The 15,135-nt window shown below is 41.2% G+C and overlaps 1 protein-coding gene across 3 annotated transcripts in view; it reads left to right on the top strand.

Annotated features, from left to right (window-relative positions):
* Positions 1-14,432, top strand: part of Magi3 (membrane associated guanylate kinase, WW and PDZ domain containing 3) — a 261,567-nt gene extending 247,135 nt beyond the window's left edge. For 2 of the 3 annotated variants that reach the window (XM_045137897.1, XM_004667556.2), the window contains 5 exons: positions 646-748; positions 1,456-1,582; positions 2,428-2,571; positions 10,020-10,158; positions 11,586-14,432. In XM_045137897.1, coding sequence (XP_044993832.1) covers positions 646-748; positions 1,456-1,582; positions 2,428-2,571; positions 10,020-10,158; positions 11,586-12,691 — 1,619 coding nt within the window. In that variant the 3' untranslated portion in view covers positions 12,692-14,432. Of the gene's footprint in view, positions 1-645; positions 749-1,455; positions 1,583-2,427; positions 2,572-10,019; positions 10,159-10,896; positions 10,988-11,585 lie in introns of all 3 variants that reach the window. The other variant, XM_004667558.2, reaches the window with a different exon arrangement.
* Positions 14,433-15,135: the final 703 nt, after the last annotated feature.

Below are 15,135 nucleotides of genomic sequence, written 5' to 3'. Positions count from 1 at the left end.
CAAAGATGTGGGTGTGCTTTGCAAAGTAGCCTCTGCTGCAGCACTCCTGAGAGCGATCCCTGCCATCTAGGAAAGCTTAGCAGCTGAGAGGAGTGCACTCCGCCAACCCAGCAAACCAATTCCTTTAGAGAAATATGGTTGAATGTGTGCATTGCTAATTTCCGTGTTAGGGAAAACCAAGTCAGGGGTGAGCGTGGGCAGGTAAGAAATGGCTTCTGCTTTCTTGAAATGTAAACATTACTCAAAAGCAACAGAGGAAAGATGCTCATGTTCCAGTTCCACAGAGCTGACAACAGTGCAGTTCAATAAAAGCACCAAAGTTGGCAAAACAGTTAACCATTGGCTGTTGTTTTGCTCTCGCAGATCCATTTGGCCTTAATGTTTTCATGTACATATTCTTTTTAAATACTCTTATTTATGAGAGAGAGAAAGATAAAGTGTATGGGCACACCGCCAGGACCTCTTGCCAATGCAAATGAACTCCATACACCTGCACACTTGGTGCGTCTGGATTTAGGTGGGTCCTGGGGACCTGAACCAAGGCCATGAGGCTTTACAAGCAAGCACCTTTAACCACTGAGCCAATGCATTTCTCCAGCCTCTCGTGTACAGATTCTTATTTCTGTTGTCTTCTCATTTGAACAGAGCATCATGGTCCACCATCAGGAACAAACTCAGCCAGGCAAAGCCCAGCACTGCAACACAGGCCCATGGGACAGTCACAGGCCAACCACATACTTGGGGACAGGTGAGGCTGTTCTTCTCAAGTTTTGGTTTGTTTCTTTCCTCATTTCCTGCTTGCTCGTACCTCACCCTCATACAATAAGCAGAAGCCATCTATCAAAGTGAGACTTACCATGTATTTCGTCTTCACACCTCTTCCCCATGCTTCCCTCCATACTATCACCTGCTTCCTCGCCCCCATCCCAGGTGCATCATAAGCAGTCTGACAACAGCATCTGGCTGTTTCTCTGGGTCTTCCTTATTTTGGCAGGGAGGTCCCAGCCCTTTGTGGATTGCTGTCTTCTTAGACTGCCTGAGCACAATGGGTAGTGTTTGTACATACTCTTTCGTTGAAAACATCAGTCACAAAACAAAAACTAGAGTTCTAGAAATAACAGTATACTTCCAGGCTCTGGGGCTATTGGAGAGCCATTTCATACTATAACAAGATCAGTTTATCTGCCTCTGCCTCCGTTCTGTTGTCTGCAACTTTCCTTAAGAGAAACTGCACCAAAACACCATTGGAGAAAAACTGGGGCTGTTCCCAGATGAGGCAGTGCTATAGGGAGTGAACAGACCAGCAACTCTGGTTCTAGTGATTGTCTTTACAAGGGTTTGTCAGAAGGGAGAATGCAAAGGCTCAGCTTTAAGAAAAGAGAAATTAATCTGTTTTTCCATCTAGACTGTTCACACTCTTGGTACAGAAAACACCTGGATTTCTCTCTCTTGTAGAACTGCTCTAGAAAGTGAAATTGGGAAAGATGCCTCCACTTCTTACAGACACTCCTGGTCTGACCATAAACACCTCGCACAGCCTGACAGTGCAGTGATTTCTGTAGTGGGTGGACGTCCCAATCAGGTAAACATGGACACCCAGGTACTGACTGACTGGTATGTTGAGTTGCTGTTCTCATTAACATTGTGTTCTTAATTGCAAATCAGTTAAAATAAATTTGTTTCTAAAACTAGTAATTCCTGTCAGTCTGCTGGTATGTTTAGCATTTGGTTGGCTTCCACAAGAAAATGGAGCTCATGAAGGAAAATGCACTGTTTGTAAAGGAAATGTGACTCTTGGTGAAGGACTCAGAAGTCCTGTAGTATAGCTAATCAGACTGTGACAGAGGGCCTTGTTGGTTTGCTTGATTTTTTTGTGTGTCTTTTTTTTAGGTAGATTTGTTAAAAATCTCCTTATATGTAAGCACCTTTTAAACATCTTCTGATTGCTCTTTCGCACATTGACCAACTAGAAAATACATAGCACATAATCTTAAATGAATTTAATTTATAGTTTAAATTTTAAGTAGCTCTTCAGCTAAGATTAACATTTTTCCTTGTAGTATAAGAATGCATATTGGATAAATGCATTGATATTTATAACTTTATATAAATGCATTTATATTTATAAGTCACTCCTGCCAGTTATAAAAACAGTCTTTCTTCAAGATGTTGATAAAGCTAGGCTAGGGAGATGGGTCAGCAGTTAAAGGTAGTGTTTGTAAGGCCTACCAATCCAGGTTCAGCTCCCCAGCACCCATATGAAACCAAGTGCACACAGTGGTCCATGTGCCTGGAGTTTGTTTGCAGTGGTAGAAGGTCCTGTGGTGCCCGTTCCCCACTCTCAAATAATATTTTTTTTAAAAAAGACAGAGATATAGGGATAGAGCAGTGCATGGGAATATTTTTGTCATACTTCTTTCCCTCCAGTGCCTAGGTTGTTACCCAGTAGAGCTGGAGAGAGGCCCCCGGGGCTTTGGGTTCAGCCTCCGAGGGGGGAAGGAGTACAACATGGGGCTGTTCATCCTTCGCCTTGCTGAGGACGGTCCAGCTATTAAAGATGGCAGAATTCACGTAAGTTGGCCTCTATCTGCAACCTTTGCTTCTGGTTCTAGATTGAAAACTTCTAAAAATAACTGATTTAGAGAGAATTTACAAGAATGCCTGGTGAGCCCAATTGGTAGAGCATGAGACTCCTTGAGGGCATGCAGAAACCTCTTATATTTGAGAGGCAGGGTTTTCCTAAAAGCCACATGCCTGCCATTGTGTGTGTGTGTGCTGTGCGCACCGGCGCTTCCCGGGCCCTGCTGTGGGCAGTGCCGAGCGCAGTGATGCTGCTTTCACCTTGCTGACTTCGGTTCATAAGAAAAATCATGTTGTACTTGCACCATCAACATACAGGGCAAATAGATGAGTGAATAAATATGTTTCCATCTTACTAAAAACCTTGAGAAAACCAGGATAAAGCAAGTCTCCAATTTCTTCTAAGAACAATAAGCTCAGAATTTTTTTTTCCTCTTAGCTCCCTATATAGGTTATAAAGTCATAAAATCTCCTGACTCTGCCAACTTTATGATTCTAAGAAGAATGTAATATGCCATTATAGATGTCCTCAGCTTTGAAACACCAGCATTGTTCAAGATACTGCAGACTAAATGGCTTTTGTTTTTTTGAGAGAGAGAGTGAGAGAGAGCAAGCCTGCTGTGAACAAACTCCAGATGCATGCATCCCCTTGTGGCGCATGCGCAACATTGTGTGTTTGCGTCACTGCACGTGTCTGTGTGGGACCTAGAGATTTGAACATGCAGGCAAGCACCTTAACTAAGCCATCTCTCCAGCCTAAATGGCTTTTAGATCTGCATTTTTTTTCCTCTTCTAAGTATTAATGAAAGAGAACTCTTACATAGAAAACAACTACTACCTTAATTTTTTTGTTTAGTTTTATTTGAGAGTGACAGACAGAGAGAAGGAGGGAGAGAGAATGGGCGCACCAGGGCTTCCAGCCACTACAAACGAACTCCAGATGCGTGTGCCCCCTTGTGCATCTGGCTAATGTGGGTCCTGGGGAATTAAGCCTTGAACCAGGGTCCTACGGCTTCACAGGCAAGCACTTAACCACTAAGCCATCTCTCTAGCCCTTAATTAAAAAAAAAAAATAGCTAACTCACTTATAATCAGTTAAGTTATACACTAAACATTTTACGTTCTAGAAAACCTTCTCTTTACTACCCAAGAGAACTTTGGATGTCCTCTCTCTTGTCATCAGGCATCAGGAAAAGGGAACTTAAAAAAAATAAACTTTGGGCCAGGTGTAGTGGCACACATCATCCCAGAACTTGGGAGGCAGAGGTAGGAGGATTGCCTTGAGTTCAAGGCCACCCTGAGACTACACAGTGAATTTCAGGTCAGCCTGGGCTAGAGTGAGACCCTACCTCAGAGGGGGAGAAAAAAAAAAAACAAACAAACTTTGGGCAGGGGAGATGATTCAGTGGTTAAAGGCACTTGCCAGCCTGGGTTCAATTTCCAAATGCCCACATAAAGCCAGATTCATAAGATGGCACATGTTCTGGAGTTTGTTCACAGTAGCAAGAAGTCCTGGCACACACAATTTCTTTTTTTCTCCCTTATAAATAAAAATAATTTTTAATAGATATTTTTTCCCCGAGGCAGGGTCTCACTCTAGCCTAAGCTGACCTGGAATTCACTATATAGTCTTAGGCTGGTCTTGAACTCAGTGATCCTCCTACATCTCCCTCCTAAATTCTGGGATTAAAGGCGTGCACCATCACCCCTGGCTCAAAAATAAAATACATTAAAAGAAACTTTTGAGTAAACTATGTGGGAAGGCAAATTATTCTTGAATCTAGTAATGACTAGAAAGATCTGGGAATTACAGGGAGAGCTGAGTAAGTAAGTGCTTGTTATATAATCATGAGGCCCTTAGTCTAAATCCCCAGAACTCACATAAAATACCAGTGTGGGGCTGTAGAGATGGTTTAGCAGTTAAGGCATTTGCCTGTGAAACCAAAAGACCCAAGGCCCACATAAGCCAGATGCACAAGGTAGCACATGCATCTGGAGTTTGAGTTCTTTTACAGAAGTTGAAGGCCCTGGCATATCCATTCTCTCTGTCTGTCTGCCTCTTCCTTTCTATCTGAAGTAAATATTTTTTATAAAAATCCCTGAGGCTGGCCTGGGTGGCACACATCCCAGCACTTGGGAGACACAGATAGGAGGATCCTTGGGATTTTGAGGCCACCCTGAGACTACATAGTGAATTCCAGTCAGCCTATGTTAGTGTGAGACCCCATCTCAAAATACATATAAAGGCCAGAAAAAAATGGAATTAAATGAGAACTCAGGATATATATTTTAAGGTTGGTTCCAAATATAACCATCCGATCTTCTAATTTCATCATACAAATAAAAGACCTTAAAGCAGACAATGCATACCTATAAACTATATCGTTCTTTACAGTGAGCAGAAACTTTAGGACCCTGTGACTAAGTCCACTTTTATTTCAAAAAATAAACTGTAAGCTTTGAGAGTAAAAGTAAATGGCTCAGCAGTTAAGGTACTAGCCAGCAAAGCCTAATGCCATGTGTGATTCCCCAGTACCCACATAAAGGCAGATGCACAATGGCACATGCATCTGAGGTTTGTTTGTGGTGGCTGAAGGCCATAGTGTGCCCATTCTCTTTCACTGTCTCTCTTCTCTCTGTGTCTCCTGCTTGCAAATAAACAAATAAAAATATCTTTTTAAAGTTTTTTAGAAGCAAATGAGCTATGGACTGTGAGGTCCTGATTGGCTCTAAACTATATCAGCTTTCAGACAAGTTTTCTGCTGACTTAAAAAGATCTTGACTTGGTCAGGATCATGAGAGTCTTGCTGGTAATGTGCTCAGTTCTGCCAGTAACTTCCTTAGGCAGAGTTTGTCCTAGCTAGCACTCTCACCATGGTGCTGTGGGGTGTTCCCACTTGCTTCCTCTTGCCTCATTCCTTCCTTTATGTTCTCATATTAGCAGAATTCCAGTATCTTCAGCACCTCAGACAGTGGCTGTATTCATAGTATGTGATCCATAGATGTTTGTTAAGATATAAAGTAGATCCTCTAGATAACAATATTTTTATTTGGGGGAGGTTAAGATAGAGTCTTACTGTACCCCATGCCAATCTGGAAATCACTCTAGTCCCAAACTGGCCTCAGACTCACAGCAATGCTTTTACCTGTGTCTCCCAAGTGCTGGGATTAAAGGTATGTACCAACACTCCCAAATAGTTTTAATTTTAAATTAATGCATCATAAATGTTTAGCAAAAGGGTTACATAGATGAAAATTTAAGAATTGAGATTTTGGGGCTGGAGGGATGGCTTAGCAGTTAAGATGTTTACCTGCAAAGCCAAAGGACCCAGGTTCAGTTCCCCAGAACCCATGTTAGCCAGATACACAAGCATCTAGAGTTCATTTGCAATGGCTGGAAGCCCTGGCATGCCCATTCATATTCTGTCTCTCTCTCCCTCTGTGTGTGTGTGTCCCTCTGTCCCACTTTCTCTGTCAAATAAATAAATAAAAATATTTTTTAAAAAAGGAATTGAGATTTTGAGAAATTAAAATTTGTTACCAGTACTACTGAACAGACTGGACTAGGGAAATATGAAGTGATTACAACAGTGTACTCATATTTGCTGTGTCATGAGATGATCTATAAATTTCATGAGCCTGGCTGGTTCCTAAGTTTGGCTCAGGGATTTTATCAAGTATGCATGAAGCTCAGGTTTCCATCTCCAGTACCTCCCCCCCACATTCAGATTCAGAAAATACTGATCTTGAGTTTGTTCTCTTTGGGACATGTATCTTCACATGTAATGGTGTTAGTTCCCACAAGGTGGGTGGCATTGTCCACACTTACACTTAAAGCTGAGGTCAGGGACCTAGACTCCTTGCTGAGATTACTTGGCATGTAGGCCTTGGCTTGTGTCTTTATGGATTTGATTTCATTGAGAGTCATGCAATTTTAACAAGTGGTAAGACAATATAAGCTATGTGTTAGAAATATTATTTTGTAATTTATTTTAGGGGGTATTTTTAAAACTGTAAGAATGACAAAAAACAAAACAAAAAAAAAAGAATGACAAAAAACATAGCAACACTTTGAAAGGAAACATCCTTTCCTTCTATCCTAAATTTCTGCAAAATATTCACATTTTCTACTCAACAGTACTTCTTGTCTTTATTTTTGTACAGCTTACTACAAAACGTACATACACAACCCCACAACCCGTCATGCCTGACTGCCCAAAATCTTAAAGCCACATCTCCCCCTTGCTTCCCATTTTGGTTTTGAAGTTAAACAAAAATGACACCTGGTGGTAAATCTGTTCAATTACAAGCTTTATTTTATTTCTTATATTACATTTTATTTCTTGCACACAGACTTGTAGTTTAAGACAAAGAAATTGACATTACCCTCAGTTATGTTCCATAAAATATACCCAGAGAATTCTCTAAATGCTAAACTAAGATGATCTATGTAGTGCTAGCTCATCAGCTGTACTTCCTCACAAACATGACCATCATATCACTGCTTTCTGAGCAGGGTCACTCTTTAGCCGAGGCTAACCTGGAACTCACTCTGTAGCCCAGACTGGCCTCCAACTCTCAGCGATCCTCCCACCTCAGCCTCCTGAGTGCTAGGATTAAAGGCATGTGCCACCACACCCAGCTTCAAGGATAATAAATATTTTTGTTAATTATCTTTCTTTTTTCTGTCCTATAATAGTTATTGTCTTACTTTGGTCATTTTTTTTTAAATTTTTTAATTATTTATTTATTTGAGAGCGACAGACACAGAGAGAAAGACAGATAGAGGGAGAGAGAGAGAATGGGCGCGCCAGGGCTTCCAGCCTCTGCAAACGAACTCCAGACGCGTGCGCCCCCTTGTGCATCTGGCTAACGTGGGACCTGGGGAACCGAGCCTCGAACCGGGGTCCTTAGGCTTCACAGGCAAGTGCTTAACCGCTAAGCCATCTCTCCAGCCCCTTTGGTCATTTTTTTTACAAACAGTTCTTTTCATTTTGTGCGTTTATGTTAAGCTGTTTCTTGTTACAACAAAATACCAGTCTGGAAAATATATTAGAGAAATTCATTTTTTAAGTTCTGGGGACTGAGAAATTGAGGGAAGGGGATATATGTCTGGTGACAGCCTTCTTGTTGGGTGGGGACTCATCCTGAGTCCTGAGGCAGTATATGACATTACATGGCAAGCCACAGCAAATGTGCCAGCCAGGAATAGGTCACTTTTATAACAAAGCCTCTTTCAATAACCTGGATACCTCCAGAGGTGTCACATCCAAATACTAATCTGTGGCTTTGCAGATTAAGTTTCTAATATGCAAATTTGGGGGAGGAGGATTGCTTAGCAAAATCTAGTTTATAACCTGCAGGATAGCTATCAATGGGGCCCAACAAGTTTTTTGGTAACTTACTTGTGGGATTCTCTAGTGTGAACTGTATGTGTGACAATGTGTCACAATGTAGAAGATACTAAATTCACTAGTCCTGTTTCTGATGTCCTTTACCTCCATTTGTTCAAAAGTCAAGAATGGGGGCTGGAGAGATGGCATAGTGGTTAAGGCATTTGCCTAGGAAGCCTAAGGACACAGGTTCAATTCTCCAGGTCCCACATAAGCCAGATGCACATGGTGATGCATGCGTCTGGAGGTTGTTTGCAGTGGCTGGAAGCCCTGGCATGCTCATTCTCACTCACTCACTCTCTCTCTTCCTCTGTCTCTAATAAATAGATAAAAAAAAGTCTAAAGGCATGAGCCACTATGCCCAGCTAAAAAATATTTTTTAAAAGTCAAGGATGTTTTTCTTTTTCTTTTTATAAATATGCAGTAAAACGCCCATTCTATTTTCACAGTTCATATGAAATTGTTTGCATTGTATAGAATGGGCTATAATCTTTAGTTAAATCCATACTAGTAGTACACATTTCAGTAACTTGAAAAGTAGTATATATTTGTGGTTGGTGAACAGTCATGTTTGATCTCATTAAATCTCCCAACCCCCAGGAGGTACCCTCATTCAGCAGTTTAGGGAAATGAGACCCCTGGACTAGAAAGAAGCAGATCCAGCCAAGCTGGAGGCGTGTGCCTTTAATCCCAGTACTCAGGAGGTAGAGGCAGGAGGATAGCTGTGAGTTCAAGGTCACCCTGAGAATAGAGTGAATTCCTGGTCAGCCTGGGCTACAATGAGACCCGGCATTGGAATTTTTTTAAAAAAAAGTCAAATTTATCCGTACTGTGTGAGACCCTGAATTTGATCCCTAGCAGAAGCTAACCACTGAGAGGGGGGTTTCTACAGTAGCTCAAATGATGTGACGGGGCTGAGTGTAAAGGACGATCTGTGAAGGATGCTTTGAAACGAGCTGAGTTTGCTAAAGCCAGAGTAGATGGCTCCGCGTCACTGCAGCTTTCCAGGGCAAACTGCCTGTTCTTCATAGTGCCACTATATCTTGTGTACACCCAAGACCTCAGCTAAAAGACATATCTAGAGATTAAAATCCTAAAGAAATGAAGTTTAAAGAGTAGAATGATAAGGACACTTATTTAAAACCAATTACCAGTTTTCACTTTGTAACTTTAATTAATGTAAAATCACTTCCTGGAAAACAAAGAAAACTAAGCTTGGAATAAGATGTCATGGCACCACTGGTATTTATCAAGTGTCTACTTATGTTTCTTGAAAAAATAACTTGTAAAAGACTTGTAAATACAGTGAATGACAGTGATTTTAAGATCTAGATCAAGGTAAAAGGGCATTGACTTTAAATATGATCTTTGGGTTCTTTTTCATAGTGGGCTGGGTGGGTGGAGGATATGCTGGGCTTTGAACATAGGGCTTCATGTGTGTTGGGCAAGTGCTCTACCAGTGAGGCCTTATCTTTAAAATGGAACTAAACAATGGAATGAATATTACTGAAATTCTAGCAGGCAAATATTTGTCAGAACTTACCAAATCCATAACACTGCGGAAGTGACCCAATAATGATGTGACAAAGGTCAGTGGGACAACTCTGTACTGTACAGCGTGGTCCAACAGCAGTCAGTGAGCTAGACTTGGGTGTCATGGACCTGCTGTTTTGTTGGTTGGTTGGTTTTTGAGGTAGGGTCTAGAATTAACTATGGCTGGTCTCAGACTCACAGCAATCCTCCTACCTCTGCCTCCTGAATGCTGGGATTAAAGGTGTGCACCACCATGGTCAGCTGAGATTCTTGATTTCAAGGTGCTCAGACACTGACTTGGTAGTCATATAAAACTTTATGTGTAGAATTTTTGTAGAATAACTAAAACCCTAAGTTGTCTTCCTATTGCTGTCATATTGCACACATGAGCTGTGTCAGCACAGAAGTATGGTATCCAAGTCAAACATTTTACAAATGAGAATGATTTAACAAGCTTGACGGCTGTAGACAGCAGTAAGACTGAATGGTTTCCTGTGCCTGTTCCCTATCTAGGTTGGTGACCAGATTGTTGAAATCAATGGGGAACCTACACAAGGCATCACACATACTCGAGCAATTGAGCTCATTCAGGCTGGCGGAAATAAAGTTCTTCTTCTTTTGAGGCCAGGAAGTGGTCTGATACCTGACCATGGTAAGTAAACTAGTTAAAACCTGTATTTGCGATGGAGGAGCAGGGGGAAGAGGAGTCTCTCTTTAGAGGGGATGTTTTACTGGCTCATTCAGAGGTGAATGAATGGGTTTATTTCATCTGAAAGCGTAGGTACTTTAGTAGAGAAATGTGCCTGTAAGAAACAAGAACATTAGAGACAGAGAACTTAAATGCCACAGTAAATATTTTAAATGTCTTCAGAATACCCCAGCTTGCTCCCCTTTTTGGCTAATTTGCACATTACCAATGAAAGTGTTCGTTACCATTATAGTAAGATAAATCTGTCTCTGAATGAGTGAGCACCCTAAGAACCTTAGGATTTGCTGGCCACTTGTCAAAACCACGTTGCTACAGCTCTGCCCAGGGATGTGGAGTTGAACCTGAAACCTTGTCTGTACTCCTGTACTAATAATAAACATCCTTGGTTTCATTATATGTTTTTGAACTATCAAACTACTTTAAGAATCACTATTGTAGAGTGCACAATCCTCAAAATAAAGGCAGTACCTCACCACATAGTACTTGTTTCCTCTGCCCCCAACTCCCCAGCCAAGAGCCTGAGTAGGAAATTGTAGACATACCTCCTCCAGTCCCCTCCAGCTTGCGGGTCTCCGTGTGATCTTCCACGTCTGCTCATAAGGCATACATTCCCGGTGACAGCTTTGCTAACTACACTGACTTGTTTCACATAGTCCTAGGCTTTTTCTCTTCCTTCTTCAGGTTTGGCTCCTTCCGGTCTGTGCTCCTACGTGAAACCTGAGCAACATTAAGGCTTTCAGGGCTTTTCTTGGTCTTTCCTTAAAAAGACTTGGTAAATTTGCATGTCTTATAAATCACTTCTTTCTTTTGTTTTCTTTTTAATTAAAAATGATGCTATTAAATACACCTGTTTCTATCTTCTGCACTTTTCAATCTCCTATTGACATTAAATTTGACAGCCTAACTCAAGAAAATTATTTACAAATACCCATGAACCTCATTTGGGTTACCACAATCTGATCTTTTTTTACTAGTGATTTTGGCATATCCTTAAGTTATAACCACTGATAATACATTAGTTAGTAAGCTTCTTGGACCAGGTACTTTGGTCCACTTATTATTTATTTAATACAAGTGTGTGATTTGGCCTCATGAATAAGAAATTTATAGAGTATATATTACCTCTAATGATACATAATTAAAAATGGGTGTTTTACATATACAAATAATCTGCCTCATGTATGAACAGATGTCTACACACATCTGCCTACAGAGAGTATGATGTAAATAAAAGTATATAAGCTGTGTAACAAGCTTTCTCATCCTCTGAGTACATAAGCAGTCAGTAAAACTCAAATGGCTGTCTAAGTGCAAAGCTTATGGTTCCTGTTTACAATTCGTGTAGTAATGTTCCATTCATCATTTTTTAGGTGGTTGGGATATTAATAGTCCTCCATCTTCCAGTGTCATTTATGATGAACAGCCACTTCTCCCATCTTCACATTCTGCTTCCATGTTTGAAGAGTCTCATGTGCCAGCTACTGAAGACTCTCTGATGAGAGTTCAGAAATGTGAAAAGGCAGAAGAGCTAAAGGACATTGTACCTGAAAAGAAAAGCACTTTAAATGGAAATCAGCCTGAGGCAAAGCATCTGCATCTTCTCCAGCAAGATGTGAATAAGAGAGTGCCACCCAGGACTCATGGGCACAATGACAAGACAAAGGTAGAAAATGGTGTTGCACGAAGAGGCAGATCTGCTAGTCCCAAAAAGTCGGCTAATCAATACTCGGAGGAACATTTGGAAAAGATTCTCAGCCCTTTAAAAAGTGACCCCAAAGAAAAACCCAGAGACCGATCACTGAGCCCTAGGAAAGGGGGTAACAAAAGTCAGATCAACACCAGGGAAGGTTCCGGCCAAGGTGACCACAGAAAGAGCAGAGGACAGTCTTCTAGCCCACAGAAGCAGCAAAAGCATGAAGGAGGCAAAGGCCTATCCAAAACTGAAAGCAAATTACCAGAGGGTGAGAGCCAAAGAGTTGTGGGCCATGCTGGTGACGATGCTGAACAACCTGCAGATGGGAAGGGAAAATCAGAGGTTGGCAGGAAAGAGCTGAAACAGAACCAGTTGGGAAAAAACAGAACAAGGTCTCCAGAGAAAAAAAGCAAGAGAATGGATGAAAAGTCTCTTCCATCCAAAAAGACTAAGAGTGTGGCTGGTAGGATAGTATCTGAAAATGAAAATGGCAAGGAGGCAGCCACTGGAGAAGCAAGTGCCGGTAAAGATAAGGCAGGAGAAAGTGTCCATGTATCAGAAGAGAAGACGCAGCAGGAAGCTGAAGAGAGGGTGGTGGTCAGGAGAGCGGACAACCACAAAGGGAAAGAAGCAGAGGCAGCTGACAGATGCGGAGAGGGGGTGAGGGTCAGGCCAGAGAGCAGTGCTCCAGCTAAGAAAACGCCAATAACTCCAGGGCCCTGGAAGGTGCCCAGTGCAAGCAAAGTTACGGGCACTACTGGCATAGCTGAGAAACGGCTATGACTGGTAGTATAAAACACAGAAAAACAATTTCTTACTAAAAAGCAGATTTTTTTTCAAAAGGAAAAGGCTTTTAAAAACCACCTAAGTAGGTTTGAATTTGAGCATCAAGGAAGCTAGGCTGCATGAGGGTCTCAGATTGCTAAGACCCGCCTGTCTGCCCCTGGCCAGGCGCCCTCCCTCACACTCAGGAGGGGCTGCATCCATGTCCATGCACTCATCTGGCATGCCCTGCTTGGGCTGCCCAGCTCGGCAGCGTGTCTGAACAAATGACATGTTGATATTAACAGTGTGGTCACAACTCACTTTGTATTTGTGCCAAGTTATCTATTGTATCATGTCTGTTTTATCCTTCCCATTCAAATAATCCCAGTCATGAATCAGGAAGTTGATGTTTTCAATAGCATGTTGCATGTTTACAGAGCGAAGTATTTGAGTAGTTGCAGAGGAGAGACTGTTAGCACATCATTAGAGATGGCACTTGCTTCTCACAGCTACTTGAAGGTGTCCCAGTTTAAAAATACAGCTCCAAAACATCACTACTTTAAAGGACAGGTCAAATAGTGATGCTTTTTTATGGCTTAATTTGGCTAAGTGAGATGTTACAAATAAGTTAAAAGGATATTCCTTATGACTTAATGTTCAGAATGAGAAGATACTAAGCAACAGTGTTCACCTCCTGCTGATACCCAGCTCTGATGTAGTTAGAGCATTTCAGGTCACCTTTTCTCGTGATGAAAGCACCATGTGGAAGGTACTGCTTGTTGCTCTTTAAAGAAAAACTATTTCTGGAGATTTTGGTTATATCTACTACTAAAGTCATATTTGAAGAGTCACAAATACTATGTAAGTTCTGTGAGGTACTTAACCATGAAACCAGCGCCAATTCCAACGTACAGATAAGTTCATCCGGTGGGCTATATGCGAGTTCGGGTGTTCAGAAGCAGAACCTGTGGGGGGCCAGCCCGGCGAGTCAGGAAAAGTGTGGTAGTTAGACTGTGTGTGTGTGCTAGATCTTGTTTTTAACTTTTAGCTAAATTACTTAAAAACAAGAAAGACACTTAACATTGGAGACAGTTTTTAACCTCATAAAATAGATCCAGGTTTCCAGTGGCCTGAAGCAGCAGCATTCAGTAGCATCTATAAATACAGGTACATTCTCAGAACAAAACTCTGGAGTAATTTAACACTCATTCTGTTACCCTGGGGTCATCTTATTGTGAAATACATTGTGTCCAGGTCTTTTCCTCTGCAAGTCTGACTGTGAAACTCTACTCTAACACCTGTATTGGCCCCTGTAGATAAGACATGCTTCCAGCGTGAGACTGCTGAAATCCTCTTACATCCAGAACGATATTTAACCATCTACTATAACTACCTGAATAGATAAAAATTAGGAGGCTTGATAAATGCTAAGAATTTAGTCCCACAGAAATGATTTATTTTCCCTCTAGTCCATAATTAGTAACACAAATCCTATTTTTATTGTTAACTGTGACATAACTTTTAATGTCATATGTTGTCAGTCTGATGTGGCTCTTCCTTTCTAAGTAACCTGTCACTGTACTGATCATATACTGACTTAGCAATGTGGCCTTGGAATGCTGAGCAAATATGGATGTGCTGGTTGTAAATGTTTATATATGTACAGTACCTTTATATATACACTTGAGGATCTGATCAGAGAAAGATCTGTAAATTGCTCGTTATTTTTTATATAGATATTAAAATTTCATGACCTGTATTTCTTTGTCACCTTTGTTCATTGTTGCTATTTGTGGAACTAGCTGCTATCATGATCTGAGTTGTCAACACTCAAAGTCTTAATGCTCAAGAAGATTCATGTAATGTGGCTTTGCCTGTATAATTAGACTTTGGTCCATATGTGAAATTTCAGTCGAGTGACATATCTATTTTTTATACATCATCACAAAGAAAATAGTTTTATATTAATACTTTCCTTAAAAAAAAAAGCAGCTGTCTTTCATTACCAAGGAGAGAAGACATTTGTCTTACAGGAAATTCCATTACTAGACATTTGTAGTGGACTAATGGTGTAAGTCCACTTATAAACAGCCACAAAATTCCATAACTTTCACATTCTTTTTTTTAAATATTTTTGTTCATTTTTTATTTATTTATTTGAGAGCGACAGACACAGAGAGAAAGACAGACAGAGGGAGAGGGAGAGAATGGGCACGCCAGGGCTTCCAGCCACTGCAAACGAACTCCAGACACGTGCGCCCCCTTGTGCATCTGGCTAACGTGGGACCTGGGGAACCGAGCCTCGAACCGGGGTCCTTAGGCTTCACAGGCAAGCGCTTAACCGCTAAGCCATCTCTCCAGCCCTAACTTTCACATTCTTAAAGACCATTTTGTTTTAAGCTTATTTTTAGAATGAAGTGTCTACACTTGCTTTCATTTCACTGTTAATACAAACAATACTT

The sequence above is a fragment of the Jaculus jaculus genome, chromosome 19 (assembly GCF_020740685.1).
Source record: "Jaculus jaculus isolate mJacJac1 chromosome 19, mJacJac1.mat.Y.cur, whole genome shotgun sequence".
NCBI lineage: Eukaryota > Metazoa > Chordata > Mammalia > Rodentia > Dipodidae > Jaculus > Jaculus jaculus.
This window is presented reverse-complemented; position numbering and strand designations above follow the sequence as displayed.